This window comes from Microchirus variegatus, assembly GCF_963457635.1.
Source record: "Microchirus variegatus genome assembly, chromosome: 6".
NCBI lineage: Eukaryota > Metazoa > Chordata > Actinopteri > Pleuronectiformes > Soleidae > Microchirus > Microchirus variegatus.
Window position 1 is genome coordinate 11,400,862 of NC_139807.1, and position 19,195 is coordinate 11,420,056.

The following is a 19,195-nucleotide window of genomic DNA, read 5'->3' on the forward strand; positions in this document are numbered from 1 at the left end:
TTGCTGTTGTAACACTGCAATTATGCACATGGTGGGATGAATAAAAGAATATCTCATCTTATATAGAATAAGTGAACACCGGTATATATATTTTTTTTAAATAAAAGATTTATTGCTCATGAAAACAAAAATGTTTACAAAATAGATCAAGAATACTTACTCCAAAGATAAAACATTATTTCTCACAAATTGTCTCTGTACTGTTGTTTATAAAACAAGGCTTAATTACAAAAGTGACCAGTTCTATTTTTAAATAGCCATGATTCCTTTACAATGAATCGTCTTTCTAGTAAGAGTTTTCCTTTTATTTCATGTCCATGAAACGGATGTCCATGATAAGCAGAGTGTGTCTGGGCAGTGGTCTGGGTGCTGGGGACAGCACTTTCATGACCTGTGCTTGTGTGTCCACATTAGTCACTACAATAAAGCCACACACAGGACTCTCCACGATGCCCTTCCTAGCCCCTTCCTCTCCGTCCTCAGCACTGCTCACACTTAGCACATGGTACGTGAGGTCTCTTCCTGGTGTCACAGGCACCAGCTTTAGTTGTGTGTCATCCTGAGACATTCCTAGTGGCAAGCATGAGTCTGGAATGGACGGTGCACCAATCTTATAGATGCGAACATCCGAGAAACGAACCTCATAGGAAAACGGGTAGAAGGACAGTCCTCGGAAGCCATAGAAATACTCCCGGATCTTCTCATCCCGGGTGTCCCGTCGGCACTCCTTGGACCGTTCCACTACCCCCCCGGACTTGGGTAGGAGCACAACCCGCACAAAATGAGGGAGGTCACGTTTGAGTTCATTGTACAGCCTCTCGTGATCCAGCACAAGCACCACATCCACCTGAAAGGCAGAGGCACAATGGACCAGAGCCTGATATCCAGAGCCTTTCACCCAGCCACAGGTGTTAATGATACATCCTCCCACACTGGCCTTCCTGTTCACCTCACAGCGCTGGGAAAACACCTCGGCCAAGCATGACGTCAGCTTAAAATCATGAGAAAATAAGAGATTAGGGTGAGCAGTGTTAAAACAATAAGCTGATGACAATGCAGAGATTTTCTGACATCATACTCGCATATGTTACAAGATAAGATCTTTCTTTTCACCTTGTTGTAAAGTTTGATGTTGGTTCCTGGTGTAGTAGAGCCAAAGTGGTAGACCAAAGGAGCCTGGACTGAGAAACCCTCCTCCACATCTGCTGGACGCTCGATGCACAGTGCAGACACTGTCCCAGGTACAGACACCTGAAGGAGCACAATGTTCCTTATGGATTACATCACCACAATCTGAATATCAGATATCCACTTCATGAAGCAACTTGACCAAGAGGAGGAATATCATGAAACACATTTTGCATGAATTCTGCACAACATAATGCCAGATAAAGCCAAATCATCTTACCCCACTCTGTCCCACATCCAGTTCCACTAGTGTTGGCCTCCTGCCCACCCTTACAGAATAATTTAACAGCAATCGACACACTGTTGACTTCCCCACGTCTGTGGGTCCCACCACCATCACCTAATGGACAATGCAACAATTATTTACTGGAAATTACAATTCTTGCATAAATGTTCCTGAATATATTATATTCAGTAACCTTTTGAATAAATCATATTGTGAATTTTTTTTTTTTCTTTTCTCCAAACATACCCTCGGCCCCCGCTCATTCTCCCGCTCTGCTTGTTTCCTCATCTGTTCCAGGGCAGCATGAGTGTTCAGATAAAGCAGCATGGGAGTATCTTTTGACACATAAGCCACCTGTGAAGATGAGAGAGCAAAGCTGGTCATTCACACAGTAAGTTACACAGGAGCCATCGGTAAATAAAAAATTAAGGAGTCAAATTAGGATCTTTGGTCTCTCCTGATGCTCACCTCTGGTTTTCCATAAAGGTTGACACTGCAGCCTTGCCAGGTGAAAACGGCAATCTTTGAGCCCGCTCCAAATACATACTTTTTGTTGCGGTTCAGCTCTGACCCAAACACCTCAGCCATTCCTGTGAGGAGCTCCAGGTCAACTTGCTCTACTGCTTCTCCTGCCTCCACCTCAAACCGAAGTTCAGTCTCTTTCTCCAGGTCAAATCTGGTGCTGACCTTTCCAGTTGCTGGAGCATCTTCAGTCACTTTTTCCACACTCTCTGTTGCCATGACTTATGAGAGAAAGTATAGAAAGAAAAATTAAATCAAGAAAAAATGTAAACAGTTGCATTAAAAACTACAACATTTCTGTTATTGCAAATCCTTTCTTCTGTTGTCATGATATTTCCAATGTCTCTTTGGGTTGTGGGAAATTGGAATAAGCAAGTTCACCATTTACATTTTTAAACGGACACAATGCAATAATTTAATTATAATATAAGTGGATTTCTAGCACTAAATCTGCTCTGGAAAGTGCAGTGAGTTGTACATGTATTCAGCTACCAGTGATTCCCAGCCCCACTGTCTTTCATCACATATATCTTGAAGGGTTAGGGTTACCTGCAACTAGACAGGGTTGAGTTAAACCTTAAGGTCATTTTAAACATTTACTAGGTAACTTATTTAAGACATAGTTCATGTTTAGTTATTTTTTAGACGATTTTGACGCACAATTTTTGACGCACAATTTTCAGTTTTTGGTTCAAACCCATTGCTAGCACGGTGTAACTTATAAAGTGGCTTTTGGGTTTACATTACAAATAAACTACCTTTATGTTAGATCACTAGTCACTGCCAGCGAACACACCAGCACGCTAGCAGTTCGCATGCTAACTTAGCCATATTCATTTTTAGCGGCAAATGAGGATTTGCGGTCTACAAACGCCCTCGTTGTCAGTGTGAACTGCTCGTGTATTGTCAAGTGAGTCTCTATGAAATTATTATTTGAATGAATTGTACTTACGGACTTATATCACGTCTAATTGTAGAAAGAATAATCCGTTAGCAACTGAAACAAACGCTGCTGTGGATGACCACGTGACGATAACGTCACGTCCTGCAACCTACCCTTTATTTGAATAACTTTATTGAACCGAAGTCTGATTCATTCATATAGACATTTGGAAGATTTTCCTTAGGCTTCGTTGGTGGTGTTACACAACAGGTGTGTATTTTAAAATGCTTAATTTCCATGTGGTCAATTTTGACAGGAATCATCACTTTGCCAACAAGGCAATTTGACATTTCTTCATGCATCTGGTCCATATTGACAAAGAAGAGCAACACAATCTTTTTATTTTATTTATTTTTAAAAAGATGAGGAGGAACTTTGAAGTGTTGAAGAATTACATAACACACAAGATCTGCAAGATTTACAACTTTGAAGAGCGCTTTGAGAGTGAAGAAAACTGTGATCAAGGACTTTGAACAGTGGAGGGCAGCATTGTACCTCTCAATGAACAGCCTGCTGGAAATGGATAGAAGGAAAAACTCGACAGGATCGACCAACTGCTCCTTGAATTAATAGAGATGCTATGAAATGAATTGTATCCACTGACTGCTCCCGTTCCTGGGACCCACTGAAATCGAGTTCAGTCATGAAACCATATAATATAGAAATTGAATAATTGAATAAAAACACACAGACATTACTCAACTTTATTTATCAAAAACAGACATAAAACACATCAACCATCATAAAATAGAGTGAATCAAACAAACAAAAAAACAGCAGCATGTCTGTTGAACTGTGAATAGTGTTGTGTCAGAGAGGCTCCACTAGGTGTCACTGTGTGTCAAGATGATGTGAGCTGTTGGAGCTTGGATCATCAGAGGAGGGACTGAGAACTTCTCCTTGGTCGCTCCTCATCATTCTGCTTCCATGAGCCACATATAATTAAATCCTGCATGCAAGACAAGAATATTTGTAGCTTAACATTCCAAACATGCCATTTTAAAATATCAAATGCAAAACACAGAGAGGATTCAGGGATTTTCAATGTTGTGTGTTTTTCCAATTAGTAATTATCTCAGAAATATTTATCTCACACACCTGCCACTGGACATCTACTCGGACTTCAGAGCCTCCTGAAGAGCAGCGACAACGTCATCAGGTTGAGGAAACTTGAGCTTACGAGGCGGACCCTTCTTTATCCCAGTCCACAGAGAGGTTTCTTGAAACATCAGAGAAATAGGTCATTTGTAGGATCAGCATCTAAGAGATGCTTCCTTTGTTACAAGCACTTTGAGAGTATAACACTTAAATAAACATGGTTAAATAAAAGCAACTGGTGTTTAACTAACTCAAACAAAATAACCTAATCAAACTTTTTTTTAAATCTAGGACTTTTCAATGTTTTTTAACTTATGATGGTAACTTAAAAAGCAAGTCCAACATTGTTTAAGCCCAAAAGGTGGATTTCAAAATGCACCTGCCACAGTGGCTGGTGGTCAAAGAAAGTTAACTTCAGGCCCTGTGTCTAATTATAACAAGATGTATACTTCGTGAGAATGTTAAGTCTCTGGCTGCTGCTCTACTCTCCTTGTAAACAACTGCCTCCTGTTGACTGTTTAAGCAGGATTTAATGAGCAAGCAAGAAATAATGACTCTGGCCAAGTATAAGCTTTTCCATTTATCTGCTTCACTTCCATAGCTAACACCTCCCAGATTTACAGCAGACGTGAAAAGTTAAAAAATGAAACATTACTTTTTGTTGTGGCTTAAATTCATGGTTGAAAACGTGTTCACTGGCTAATTCTTATGTATGACAAATGCCTGTATTGTTCCAACTCCATCCTTTTATCAGCCACTAAAAAGAGGAAAAAAAATCCAAGTGTGGAACTAGAGGCACTTTGCCAACTATGATTGTCTTACCCCAGAGACGCCATATGGCTGCTATATTTTTGGATTTGCCCTTTTCTCATCCTCCTCACCTTTGCCTCCATCCGAAAGAGTGATCTCGAAGCTGTTCCTGCGAGGTTTCTCGGGGTTGAGGATAACAGACAGTCCAGGGTGGGCAGCCAGGAGGGCAGATTTCACCTCCGCGGCATTACGCCCATACACTCGTCAGCTCTTGCTGTCAGAAATAAACCATCAGCAATTAGGCGGAGAACTTGCAAGGGTTACTACAGCTACACCGAAAGTGTGTAGATGCAATATATCAACATCAGCCAACGTGGGTTTTTCTAGGCCTCATTTGTAAGCATCCTGCTGTTGTCCTCTCAATACATTGAAATTGAAATTTCAGCCAGGTTGGTTAAGTGACCAGTAACATGAATCATGATTGTGTAATGCCCGTCCCACACTAGAGGATAACTGGCCAGATTCCGTCACAATTCATGTGTGTTTCTGTGAGATCCCAAATCCCCAGAATCATGATTAAACGCCAAGCACGCGGTCCTGTATCTCGACTAGATCTAATCTGTACTTTCTCAGGATTAAAAAGGGCGACAAAGTTTGTTGTGTGTGTGGTCTCCCACGTTTTAAAAGTCAAGTCAGATTTGAAAATCTTCTATAACTTAACTCGCATAATTACAAGTGTGTGACTGGTTACACCTAACCAGGATCTGTGTGGGACTCATTTTTGCCATACATAATATATGCATTATTTTAAAATGTATTATGACAGTGTGAAATATGCAGTTCAGTATGGTTTGTTTAATGTCAGGTTGATAACCTCTAAATGAATAGATGGTTTCAGTATTAGTAAGTAGTACATTCAGTAAACACAGAGGATGAGGGGGAAATAAGTACAACTTCCACCTATAACAAAGATCAAATACTTATTTAACTTAAGAGTAAATATTGATTACACACCAGTGTTCTATGACCACCCTTTGAGCATCATGTGCTTCCTCTCCATGTCCTCCCTCCTCCTCCTTCTTTTCCTTCACACATGGCTTCTCTTCCTCCTCAACTTCCGCTTTGCGTTTCCTCCCTCGTCGGCCTAAACACAACGAGATACTCTTCATCACAATGTAGTTACACACTCAACATACTAGACCAATTACCTGTGGTGTTACGGGAGATGACAAATACATTAATTCAGGCGACCAACCAACACCGCGAAACTTTCACGGTGAAAGGCTAAAATGTAAAAATGTCTTTAAAAGCTAGTTTGGAACAAAGCTAACGCTGAGTCCCGGGATTAAGAAGCAGTCAGACATAAAACACGAGTTGTAAACTGACTGCAGGGAACATTTTTACTGTGTAATGAAAATAAATTATTGTAGTTGTCGACCAGTAAACACATACAAATCACACCCACCTAGTAGCGACGCCATTACTGATACAAAAGTTCCGCGCGACAGGGGACTGTACCATAGGAGAGGGGGGCTGGCAGCGCGTCACGACGGACGAGACCAATATTAAAAAAACTTTCTTTCTAACTAATTTTAATCCACCACTTTGTTTTTTTTTTACTTTGCATATGTGGAGGCACTTTTTAAAGATTGCAAACCATCGCGACACATGCAAAATGGTTTAAAACACTTGTTTTCAAAAAGACATTAGACAGCACTTTTTTCTAAATCCAATGCCACATTAAAAAAAATAAACAAAAAACCTGGCTCATGGTTACAGGGACAAATATGACAGATAGCATGCATTTCCCTCACATATTTTCACGTGTGATATAACATAATGCATTTCCTCTGTGTCGTCACATTCATATAAACTTAAATTAAAAAAAATTAATTTGTAATGTTATTTGTGAGCTTCAGCTGAGAGTAAGCAGCTAAGACAAACAAAAAGAAAGTGAGAGAAATGCCTCGAGAGCAACAGATGGATCTATTTGCATCCTCCAAAGTCATTGTGGACAGGATTAGCAATACCAAATCCTCATGTGTCTCATGGGGAGGGTGGCAGTCACATGTTTGGGCACTTCATTTGCACAAAGGACGTCACAAATTGCGTCAGTGCCAACAGACGTGGATTATATCTCATCCCAGAGCGAGGTGGTGCTCTGTTCATCCTTTGTTCCTCTCCAGCAAACTCTCAAAGTCCACGTTTCATCTCGGCTGTGAGGTCACTTCAACTCCTCCTGATTAAATCTTTCGTTTTCTTTGTCTTTCGGAAATAGGCCGCACGCACACCACATCTCCATTGTGTCTCTTAATCAAAATCTGCGTGTGCCGTCTGCTGCGGTGTATTTTTAGCCATGTGTGCATGAACCTTCAGAGGAGTGAACAGACCAACGGACACACATGTGCCCTCTTCTCACCACACGTCTGATTGACTCAGGCTGACGATCACATGTACACATTTCTGTGTGTGTGGGCACAAGCAAACAACAGCAGAAGGCAGATTTTCATTCACAAATGCAGATCTATTTCTATACTGTTTGCGACAGTCGGGTGGTTCTTTGGGACTCTCCATCTGATAAGTGAATTCTGGTTTCTATAATGTCTGCTAACCCTGTTTCCTGAGCACTTTGTGGCCTTAATGGTTCTGTGTGTAACTTTGGCCCAGTCCCAATTCTCTCACTTGCTCTGAGAACACTTGCAAGGGAAGATTTTCCCCTAAGAAATGGGACACCACTAGTATGCAAATTAGCGTATAGCGAACGTGTTCCCTATGTCACGCGCATCATCGACGTGTCTGATTTCCACCCCAGTCCAGTAGATGGCGGTGATACACATTGCCTGTGAACTGCAATACCACCATACAGAAGAAGTACTCATTTCCGGTTCCAACGGAGCTCCTGCCTGTAGTACTGTGGGCTATGTTGATTTATCTTCGTTTGATAAATCAACGGAGAAGAAATATGCGAAACAGAAGAAGCGTTTGCCGCATGCTCGCAACAGTCGGGATGTTTCTGGATAAGCACGACACGTCCGCATGTATACAGGGGCAGGGGTATCATGGGCAGAGTCTTGCGAAGCACTCGGCATATTACAAATAACGATTTTCAAACTATAACATAACAGTCCATTGCATATACATCTAACTAACACTATTTTTGTATTTTATTTATATTTGTGAATAGTTGTTTGCACTGGTAGCCGCCATATTGTTCCAGAAATTCGCCGATCTGAGTGTGCAAGGCATCATGGGATAATCCCTTGCCCACAAGCCTGGTCCAGAGCTGACTTGGTGGCGAGGGACATTTTTAGGCACCTCCCCTTGCCCCTAAAGTATTGGGGCACCCTGCCCCCTCGCGGGAACGCACAAAATCTAGGGCAAGGGCTCAAATCTAGGGCTAGGGTTTGAATTGGGACAGGCCCTTTCCTTACTCTAATGTTTCTTCAGCAGCCCAAATGGACAAACCAGCCAGAGCATGGACTTGGGTTCAATGAAGAGCGACATCCTTTGTGTTATGTGAAAGTCATCATATGGCGCTTTTCCACTATACAGTTCGAGCACAACTCGACTCAAATTTTTTATATGTACCAAAAACCAGTATGCATTAAAGTGTTCTCATTGTTCCTATTAGGACTTCATCCAGTCACTGACACTGACATTAGGGGGCCGCTGAATGAGAATCACCGCAGTGTTTCCACTCAGATTCATCTGGTCCGATGATACCTCTGCGATGCCGTGCTCATTTTCCTTCCTCTTCTGTTTGCTGTGCCGTCAGGAGCAGAGGTTCACTGCGTCCGAGGCTCATGTTTCCACGCACCGGACAAAAGGAGCTGGTCAGTGCAACCATGCTGCAAATGAGTGTTCATCAATAATGGATGCTGTGGGTCAGCTGTCATATTGACGGCAGCTACTGCATTGTCACACTGATGTTATGGACGTTGTGCCGTGTTCTTTCTCAAGATGAACTCTCAGTGGACTGTGGCAGTGAAGGAGTGAATTTCATACATCTAAAAAGGCTCTTTCAGCCTCTTCGTTCCCCTCCCCGAACCCTCTGACGTCAGGGTGTGAGTCTCCTGTGTGTCCTCTGCAAACAAGACACGTGCGAAGGTGAACGTCAGCAAACGCGCCGCCAATGGCACGCAAACAATTACGTAGGAGCCAAAACTCAGACTTGGCCAAGAAAGGCATAACCATGTGGGGGAGAGACTGTGACAGGGAGAGAGAGGAGCTGGAAATGATTGGCGTTTAGACAAAGAGTGACAGAGGATGAAAAGCAGGCAAACAAAAAAGAGAGGCAAGAAAAAATAACTGAGGGAGAATGAGTGGGTACAGTGTTTGATGAGTGCACATCATCAAAAGTCTGACAACTACAGAGGAATTCTCTCTACTAATGACTTCTGCACCGGAAAAACAGTCACTGATCTGAACTTGAAAAGAGAATTTAAATCAGCCATTATTTAAGGTATTTAAGTGCAATCCAACATTAAGCTACTACTACATACAAAGCAGTTTTACTTATTTATAGATTGATATTTATCATGAATTAAATAAACCAAAATGTAGAGGCTACTGGTGTGTTTACCACTGTTTGGAGTAGGGAGTGGTAGAAAGGTCAGCATGTGTGATTATGAGGGTACAGAAGCTGAGACTGAGGCTAGCTTTACACGACAACGATCTGAACACATCTGCAAAAGTGGCGTTGCGTTCCCACTTTTTATTTCGGGTTTAGACGAGCGTCTTTGGGTGGAAATCTGAATGCACACGGTGACGCAAAAGTGTGTGAAATTTGATGTAGTATGCATGCCAGGTGGCTAGGTGGCACTGTGAAGCACTGCCATACAACAACACCAGGAGCGCGCGCATGCGCTGAAACGTCCTTCTACTTCTCTCTAGTGACGCTGAGGAAGCCCACAGTGGAAAACCAAAACATTCAACTTGGAAATGACTCCTGGATAGGTATCAGAGCAGCTAAGGCAACTTGAATGTCCGACTGATGGATATGCACACTTTTGCGTTTTCAACCCTTTAGACGGGAATGCGACGGTGGAGCGTTTTTAAGATTTCTACTCTGGAGGGTGGGTTCATTTCTTTTGCGTTTTTAAGCCCCAAAAACACCGTCGCCGTCTAAACGAAAGGCACATCTGAAAAAAATATTTTGTCGGTTTCACCCGGGAGTGTTGTCGTGTAAAGCCAGCCTAAATGTTCAAAATGTGCTTTTCATTCATCATTGAGTTATAGCTGCCTGCAAAACAGCAACAAAATCCAAAAGACAAAAACTAGCTTCATAGGAAAATGACTCCAAACCTCTGTGACACAGGTTGATAATATGTTCACTGAGGACAAGATCCCATTTAGGACAAGAGTAAATGTGGCCTTGATGGTGTTTTCATCACAAACTTCTCTGAATGTAACCATTTGAATGTGTGTATATGTACATGAGGACGTGCATCATCATCATCGTCATCGTCGTCACTGTGATTATGATGGTGTGAGTTATCCTGTCAGTCTGTTGAGGAGGTGTGCGGATTGATTCTGGGACACACTGTCACATTTCCATCCTTGCATGTTCCCCATTTCGACCCCAGCACCACCACCCACCCATGTTGCCCAATATAGCCGTGTTCTGCACATTGTGTGAAAACAGAATGGGGTGAGGAGTGATCACATAATGAGATTGTTCACCTTCAACACACACTCATACACTCATACTATCACACTTCACACACAACACGCAAGTTTCCACCACTACTCTTCTTAGAACACTGCAGTAATTTCCATTCACTTGGACAACCAAAAATAAGTGTTTACTCAAATGAACTATATGTCAAATCCTAAACTTAACTAGTTTGTTAGAAATGAGGTGCTGCCTCATTAGGAACAGGTTTTGGTATCCATGAGGACTACAGGTCCTGACAAGATGAAAATGTCCTAAAGAGGCAACAGATACAAGTAGTGAGGACACTCATATACATTATACATTCCCTAATCCCTTACCTTAACCTTAGCCATCACAACTAGATGCTTAACCCTAACCTAAACCCAATTCTAGCCCATAATCCTAGGTCTTAATCTGGAAAAAGCCCACTTACCCAAAATTTCCTCATGCCCTTAGGTTTATAAGTTTTTTGGTCTTCACAAAGATACCCACACAGGTACACACACACACATTCTTGTACTTGCCGCATACTGAGGACCAGCATTTCCGCTTTATAAATCAACATAATTACAAATATCTACTTCATGAATGACATCTATATAGAACTACTGGGTGCAGTACCATCAAATTTCCGCAGGTGGAACCGGGTTTTGTACCAAATTGAGGACCTTAGTTAAAAACAGACTATTGCATGTTTACGACCTACGGAATTGATTTCAGTGAAAACAAAGTGAGGACCAGCCAAAATGTCGTCACTTCGTAAAAGTGACCTCACTTAAAAACCCTCACTGGTCCTCAGTATGCCACAAGAACACACACACACACACACACACACACATTTGCGCTTCATTCATAGTGAGGACCCTCATAGAGATAATGCATTCCCTAACCCTTTACCTCAACCTTAACCATCACAACAAGATGCCTAACCCTAACCATAAAAAAAACAGGTCTTAACACCTGAAAAAGCCCTTCAAAGATGTGAGGACCAGCCAAAATGTCCTCACTTTGCCAACAATGTCCCCACTCTATATGATTTATATGATTAGTGGTTCTCACAAAACGACAAATACAAGAATCATGTGCCCTCCTTATCTAAAGAATTGAGGCTCTATGACAAAAGAACTCATCTATTTCATCTTGAGGCTGACATTCATCCTCAATACTCTTGATGTATGTTACGTTTTCCCCACACAAACCTTTATTTTGTTGCTTAGTAAATGTTACTTCCATCTCCTCCTGTCTGTGTACATGTCAGTTGCTGGCCATTTTCATAGCAGGCACATATGTCAGTGAAACAACAAAGAAACTCCCACTCACTTCTGTTCAATTATTATTTCTTTATTTTTTTAATAAAGCAGAAAAAACACTGTCCTAACACACGTCTCTATGTTGAAAAATACAGAATCTAACAATGTCACAGTATCTTTCATGGTATGTCCGGCGAGGATTCACAGTTATGTATCATGAGGCGAACATATGGCGTAAATGAATAATTCAGATCACACTCAGGGCTGTTGAACACGAGCTCGGTAAACACTCCAAAAACACAAATTGAGGTGTAATCAAATGCATCTTGTGATCAGTTTATTGTCTGCATGAGAACAAATACAAGTCACTAGAATCAGATCAAACCCTTGGGTTTATTAAATGTCACCTGCAAAAAAGGCAGATTCACCCACTCACATTATCCTGAACATGTTTAAAGAGGGTTCTAATGTATTAAAGTGGACATGTAGTGCATAAAGGACTGAGATTTAGTCTGGAAAATCAGAGACGAGATGATTTCTTAATCTGAGAGAGAAACAGTGTAGAAAACATGAGGGGAGAAAATGAGATTACAGGTTAAGGGTTAGATGGTTCTTTGTGTTCCTTTTAAAATCCACCTCTCTATCATCACATGCTGCCCTTTTTTCTAAGTACTGAAAAGAGAGTGCAGCTGAAATCCAGAGCAGTGGGTGATGAGTGTATGTACAGTGATGGTGAGTGGCTGGTGTATGTACACGAGTGGGTGGTGGTTTGCTGGCATCTTCACACGAGATTCTCTTACAATCTGAAGGAGAGTCAGATAATCATCTCATTCTTCTCTGCCTTAACACGTGTTTTGAAATTCTCACGTTTGTTTCTCACTCCTCTCTTTTGATGCCTCCTTTGTCTTATTTCTCTCTTTCCCTTTACTCTGGTGCCACACCACTTTTATTCTTGATGAAAGAAATTAGTGAATGACAGTGTGTGAGTTGTAGAAATGAGCTGTTACCGTTACTGTTCACAGCTGTGATATAAAAAAAACCCCCAGCTGTCCGTTTTGTATCTGCCTGTCGAGTCATCTCACGATACTAAAGGTATTTGCCTTTTTTGGACAGTTTTCAGCCTTGATTTCTAACACGCTGGTGAGCAGCAGCTACTTCGGCGCTGAAGTCCTGTCCTGCTCTTCCGTGCGCTTCACCTGATCCCTGCTCTTTCACGAACAACAGAGTCAAGATCCAGGTTTTTGTTAGAGTAGAAAGGAGCAGGTAGGGAGTTCAAAGGAGGAAAAAAGGGTGTGAAGGAGAGAGGAGTTCAGCCAAAGAGTAAATGGAGGGAGAATGTGATGATGGAAAAGGTTAGGAGGTGCAGAAGAGATGTGGTGATGGCTGAGGCGGAGGATGTGGAGAATGCTGCGTTGTCATCGGGACATTCCAGGTCCAAGCAGCGGATGGAGGAGTCTTCGTTGCCATAGTTGGCCCAGTATTCTTCTGGTTCCAGCTTGGGCAGTGCTACTTCATCCGCGGACAGTTCGTACTTGGAGGAGAGGGTTTCTACAGCAGTTTTGGGGAGATACTGAGTCTTGCCGTTAGAGAAGGGGAAGGCTTTCCCCGTCTCTGAGTTCTTCTGGTGCAACGCCTTGGACGAAGACACGGGCTTGTTCTTGGAGAACCACCAGCGGGTCTTGGTGCTGAAAGTGGTCGTAGTGGTTCCCGCCATAGAGCCGGGGTCAGGCAGAGGGCAGAGGGCGAAGTCCAACTCCCGGAGGAATCTGAGGTCCTGGCCACGTCGTTGGGATGGGGAGGAACACATCAGGTCAGAGGAGGAGATCCGGGCCTTGCGGAACCACTCCCACAGGGGACGAGCTTCGCAGCCGCAGGACCAAGGGTTACCATTCAGGCGGAGGAACTGAATGCCCTGGGTATCTGTCATTGCCTGGCCTGGCAGCTCAGCCAGAGAGTTGTTGAACAGGTAAAGGATGGTCAGGCGGCCCAGGTCGCGGAAAGCCCGGCGGTTGACCTGCCTGATGCGGTTGTCATGGAGGAGGAGGCGGTCCAGGTTGACCAGGCCCCTGAATGCGTTTTCAGAAACGGCACGGATGCGATTTCCGTGGAGGAAGAGATGGCTGAGGTTGACCAGGTCTGAGAACAGGTCGTCCTGCAGGAAGTGGAGCTGATTTTCCTGAAGCAGAGTCCAAATACAAGAAGATTTAGTGGAAAGTGGAAAAACAGGGTTGAGATGATTTCTTTCTTAAAAGCACAGTATGTCATTTCTGCCATTAGGCGTCTCTCAACTAAAACAATGATAAAAAAAACTTTGGGAATCAGTGTGGCATCATGGGAAAGTACAAGCAGCAATTGGCAAAAATGGATCAATTAGTAATAAATACACATAATAAAATTCACTCTATAAAGATGATAAAGCAGATGACATCATTAAAAAGATGAATTACATTGAATATAGATATAGATTGCAATGGATTTAAAGGGAGAAACATTTTGGCTAAAGTAATAATAATTTTAAAAAAAAGTATCTCACTTCCTCTGAAGTTACAATATATCATGTGTACACTTAAAGAAGTGGTGACACTGTAATTGGTGGTGACCTGGAGCTGTAATGAATGTGAGAAGACTTCCTTTCTTTCACTTGGCAGGGACTGAGATCGTATGGTCAGCTGCCAAAGATTCTCAGTAACCCAAATTGTCACAGAGTACCAAACTCTTGGTAATCCTAACCCCCACCCACACTGTTTTTATGGTATTCACCGTGCAGGAAGTATTACTAAGTGTTATTTAAGTGAAATCATTGGGTTTTATGTCCATATACTGTATGTGTGTGTTTTCCTGTGTGTGCTCTGGCTTTACCTGCAGGTAGAGAAACTGCAGACTGTACAACTTGCGGAAGAGGTCATGGGGGAGAGCGGCCAGCTTGCAGCGGTGCATGTGCAGGCTCTGCAGCTTCTCCAGGCCCCTGAAAGCTCCACCTTCAAGACGTCGTAGCAAAGGGTTATCACCGAGATCGAGCTCCTCCAGCACCCTGAGGTTACTGAACGCTCCGGCCTCAATCCATGTGATATTGTTGCCATATAGCCACAGCACCTGAGGAAACAAAGGAAGAACAGTGTGTTCAAATATGTTTAAACACTACCCCCATATAAAACGTACTAGATTGTGAGTTTTTTTTTTTTTTTTTACCTGTGTTTCAAATCCAAAAGAGTCTGCTCGAAGCTCTGTGATGCGGTTGTTCTGCAGGAACACACGCTGAGAATCATAGGGCACACCAGTGGGAACTATGGTGAGGTTCTGGGACTGGCAGCTGACCGTCATGGGCGTAGGGTAACACACACATAGCCTGGGGCATGCGGTCACCCCGCTCGGCTTCACCACCACCAGCCACAGAATCAGCCATAGAGACAGTCCACCTAGAGAGAGAGAGAGAGAGAGAGAGTTAGGGTGGATGTGTTATTTCTAATGAGAAATAAATGAAAACACATAAAGCTCTCATGTTAGCAGACATTGAAAGACTTTGTGTCAGATTTTTGGCCCAAGCCGTTCCTGGATGTCTTCAGTGATTCATGTGAACCCTTGCTGTGCTCTCACCTGTGACCTGTTGATGACCCCCATAACTATGGAGCTCATCAATAATTCACATCATAGGAATCATTCATTCAACAATGTCCACCTGATCCTTTTACAAAACAAAGGTCTCAGTTTCTGTTGTGGCAAGATTACACAACTGTGGAGCTCAGGAATTCAGGAAAAAAACCTCACAAAATAATAAGAATAATTATAGAAAAAAACAGATTTATGAGGCAAAATCGATGAATAATACGTGACGTGCCTCACTGCATCCAACTGACCCTGTTTTCTAGTTCTCAGGCTTTTTTTTTCCTTTCCGGAAGGATTTCCGTTGAGCTGCAGGTAACAGGAGCGACGGCACGCGTAAAACACGCAAAACGGGTAAACGGAACCGGATCAGTTTCGGTTCTTCTAAATAATGCAGCGGCTTCTTGGCAGAGCTCAGATAACTGCACACAAAAGTATTCACCGCGGGAAAAGTACATGCATTCATTAATGATGAGCTTCCCATTCATCTGGTGGTGCGCAAGATTTTCCAACGGGTGACCTCTGTACACAACTCGGACCATGAACTGAAGAAGCTATGTGAGACACTGTCAGACGGACAACTGCGTGATAGCGCGCATGTGAAGTGTCCAAAGTAAATGAGTGAGGTGAGAAAAGTTCAAGAGTGTGCGTAAATCAAGCCTGTTTCTCCGTGCGTAAAAGAGGCGGAGACGTGGATCAATTGAGGATGGTTTGTTAAACATTAACCTTTGCAAGAAAGCCAATGCAGATTAAGTCACTGCTTTATTAATAATGGATTTGTTCTTCTTCTTTTTTTAATTAAAGGATACATTTGATTCCTTAAATAATTTGCGCCCCGATAATTAAAAAAGTGTGCACAACTGTGCGTAAACAATAAATACAGAACTTCAGTTTTCTACTAAACTAAAGAATACACATAATACAATAAATTACAAAACATTTAATGACTTAAACGTGCTGTATGGATTTAAAGTGCATCTCAAGCTGCAGGTGCAGGATGGAGGGAAAGACTCACTCTTAAAGTTGTGGGCGCTGGAGCTCCTCATCCTCATGTTCCTCCGAATCCCCATCTCGAACCAAAGCCGAAAGCGAGTTAGCCTGCGCGGCGTGGAAGTGCCTGCTTGCTGCTATCTCTGCTGAGGTTCAGCTCTGGTGAACGAGTGTGGCTGCGGCTTGAGGCAGTGACGGTGGAGGAGTCCCGGTACGACGTTTATACCCGCGGCTGCTCTGCGCCCCCAGCCGTGGGCGGCGGAGGTTCCTCTCTACGTCAGGCCGGGAGGAGGAGTGAGAGTGACGGCAGGAAGCGACTGGAAAGGCAGTGGCGGGGCAGGATTGTTTGATACAGTGGTGAGGCGCCAGTGTGTGTCAAAAGACTTGTTTTTATTCGAAAATTATATAAAATCCTAACAATGACGGTACCAGTGATTGAAGAAAATAGTTATTTATAAGTTATTTTGAAGTATATGAGATTGACACACTGACACGTGATAACTTGGCTGCCAGCAAGGACAGAAGGGAAAACTTTCAACTGGAGCTGCAACTAATTATTATTTTTGTAATAGATTAATCTGTCGATTATATTATCGATTAATCTTATGGTCAATAAAATGCCAGAAAATGTACAAAAAAAAAAAAAGTTGATCAGTGTTTGTCAAACCTGGAAATGACGATGTTCTCGAATGTCTTGTTTTGTCCACAAACCAAAATGATTCAGTTGTATGTGGAGCAAAGAAACGAAGAAAATATTCACATTTAAGAAGCTGAAACAATCAGGAATCTTGTTTTAATCATGAAAAAAGCTTCAACCTGATTAATCGATTATCAAAATAGTTGACGATGAATTGTTTCAGCTCTACTTTCAACTGGAAGGTTGAGGGTTTGATTCCCAGCTCACTAGTCTGCATGCCAATGTGTCCTTGGTCAAAACACTTGACCCCACATTGCTTGCTCCTGATGTGTGAATGGTTATGAAAGATCAATTCATTGATCTTCTACAACTTTATCCTCCACATGAGGGTTGTGGTGCATGATGCCAATCCCGTGGAGCTGGTGCCAATCCCAGCTGATATAAGGTGAAATGTGAGGTCACATCCTGGACAGATCGCCAGTCCATCACAGGGCCGTTACCGTTACCTTGACCGGGTGGTCGTGTGGGCACTTTGTGACTGAGCATACTATTCCTTCCATCCCTTGCTGTCATGTGCTACCGCCTGGGCTTTGGCAAGGGTCAGGTGGGTCCATTTCGGGGATATTGTAATCCCACTTCTTCTTCTGTCTTCCTCTTCTTCTCTTCCCTTCCACCATGCCCTGTAGTACTACTTTTGATAGACCCCTGTTTCTAGTTGTGTGGCCGTACCATTTCAGCTTCCTTCTTTTGACGATGCTATATATATATATAGGTTCTCAAGGTGGTTAAAACCTGTAGCTAGCTTAATGGTGCTTCGGACTTCTTCATTTGTGATATGATCACGGTTTGTTACATTTAGCAATATCCGGTTGTAATATCTGGTTATTTCAAGTCTTGCAAGCGTAAAGAAAGATGGAAATAATAGTCCTCAGTAGCCTGACCTTTGATTTTCACAGGGCCACATAGACACAAACAACTATCCAGTCTCATCTATTGTCATTGTCATTTAGAGTGTCCAAGCTGCCTCATCCCCAAATCTGCATGTTTTTGGACTGTGGGAGCAAACCGGAGAACCCGGAGAAAACCCACACACAGGGAGAACATGCAAACTCTGTGCAGAAAGATCCTTGTTCCAACCACATCAAGAACCCTGGTCTTCTTGCTGCATACATTTGTGAATAAATGAGAGTGAATGGCAAAAGTTTAAAGCACCTTTTAGCACCAGATCATTTAACAAAAGGCTCATCTAATAAAATCTACAGAATAAGAAATAAAGAATAAGTCTATGTCACCATAAGAATATTCATCCTGCTGTTCGTTCTCACTGTAAGAGCCTTTCCTGGTTTGGACCCTCCCACACCAAAGCCCATATAGAGAAAATCAGCCTTTTCAGCTTGCAGGGACACGAGAGCTGCAGATCTGCTGCTGCCTTGTTTGGTGATGTTGTGTCGCATATGCAACACATTTGAACTTGAACAATTGGAGACAGTGGTGGATTATCAACACCATGTGTTCCATAATGTGACCTTGCGGATTTTCTTTATATGGGCTTTGGTGTGCGAGAGTGTCCACCACAAAAGACATAGACTTATAAGTCTACCTTGATAATGACAATACCTCATGCAACCAGTATGGATGTGCAAAGAGACAATCACAACAGTCTCCTGGAAAAAGTCATGCAGAATATTCCCTGTATCATGGCTGCAGCTTATGGAGACTGAGCTTTGCGTCCACTGTAGCACGTGCACTCATGGGGGTGTTGTGGGAAGGAGAGTGGGAGGGAAAAACTCATTTGGCATTAAATCCAAAAATCATCTGTCTCATTTGGCGTAGGCCAGATTGGAAATGAGCCAAGAGCCACCTACTATTCACAACAGACGAACACGAGCGGGAGACCCAGCGGTGGGGCAAAACGATCTTTGCACGACATATGGACTGGTTCAATTCAAACCCTGGTGAAGCCCGTGTTTGTCCACATGGTAAATGGCCTGTATTTATATCACACTTTTCTACTTCTACCAAAGCTGCTTTACACTTTACAGTTTTGCCATTCACCCAATCAATCACACTCATCTGTCATATCCATTCACATGCTGCCAATTAAGAAAAACTTGAAATTTGAACACTATAAAGCATATTTAAAATAGTATTTGTTTTAGTTTTTGTCTAAATGTCCAGTGAAATTACCATAATAACTACATGTTGGCTTTAACGTGCAGCTTCTTAGCTTTCAGAAACCATTTTTTTCCCGATAGCAAAATACGCTTGCGCAATCGTGACGTCTGCGATACGTGTTAAAGGGTTAAGTCTACCACTGAGCTATCGTTGCTGCTAC

The 19,195-nt window shown here is 42.7% G+C and overlaps 3 protein-coding genes across 3 annotated transcripts; all 3 read right to left on the bottom strand.

Moving 5' to 3' along the window:
* Positions 1-304: 304 nt before the first annotated feature.
* clp1 (cleavage factor polyribonucleotide kinase subunit 1) lies at positions 305-2,155 on the bottom strand (the record flags this gene model as incomplete). Its single annotated transcript, XM_083890619.1, has 5 exons — positions 305-991; positions 1,114-1,251; positions 1,409-1,528; positions 1,661-1,768; positions 1,883-2,155. 5 exons carry the CDS (start codon positions 2,153-2,155, stop codon positions 305-307), a joined length of 1,326 nt encoding a protein of 441 aa, XP_083746745.1.
* Positions 2,156-3,991: 1,836 nt separating this feature from the next.
* Positions 3,992-6,208, bottom strand: selenoh (selenoprotein H; the record flags this gene model as incomplete). Its single annotated transcript, XM_083891453.1, has 4 exons — positions 3,992-4,098; positions 4,859-5,001; positions 5,742-5,871; positions 6,193-6,208. The coding sequence occupies 4 exons, from the start codon at positions 6,206-6,208 to the stop codon at positions 3,992-3,994; spliced, it is 396 nt and encodes a 131-aa protein (XP_083747579.1).
* Positions 6,209-12,942: 6,734 nt separating this feature from the next.
* rtn4rl2b (reticulon 4 receptor-like 2b) lies at positions 12,943-16,279 on the bottom strand (the record flags this gene model as incomplete). Its single annotated transcript, XM_083890605.1, has 4 exons — positions 12,943-13,809; positions 14,493-14,726; positions 14,823-15,049; positions 16,249-16,279. 4 exons carry the CDS (start codon positions 16,277-16,279, stop codon positions 12,943-12,945), a joined length of 1,359 nt encoding a protein of 452 aa, XP_083746731.1.
* Between the last annotated feature and the right edge of the window lie 2,916 nt (positions 16,280-19,195).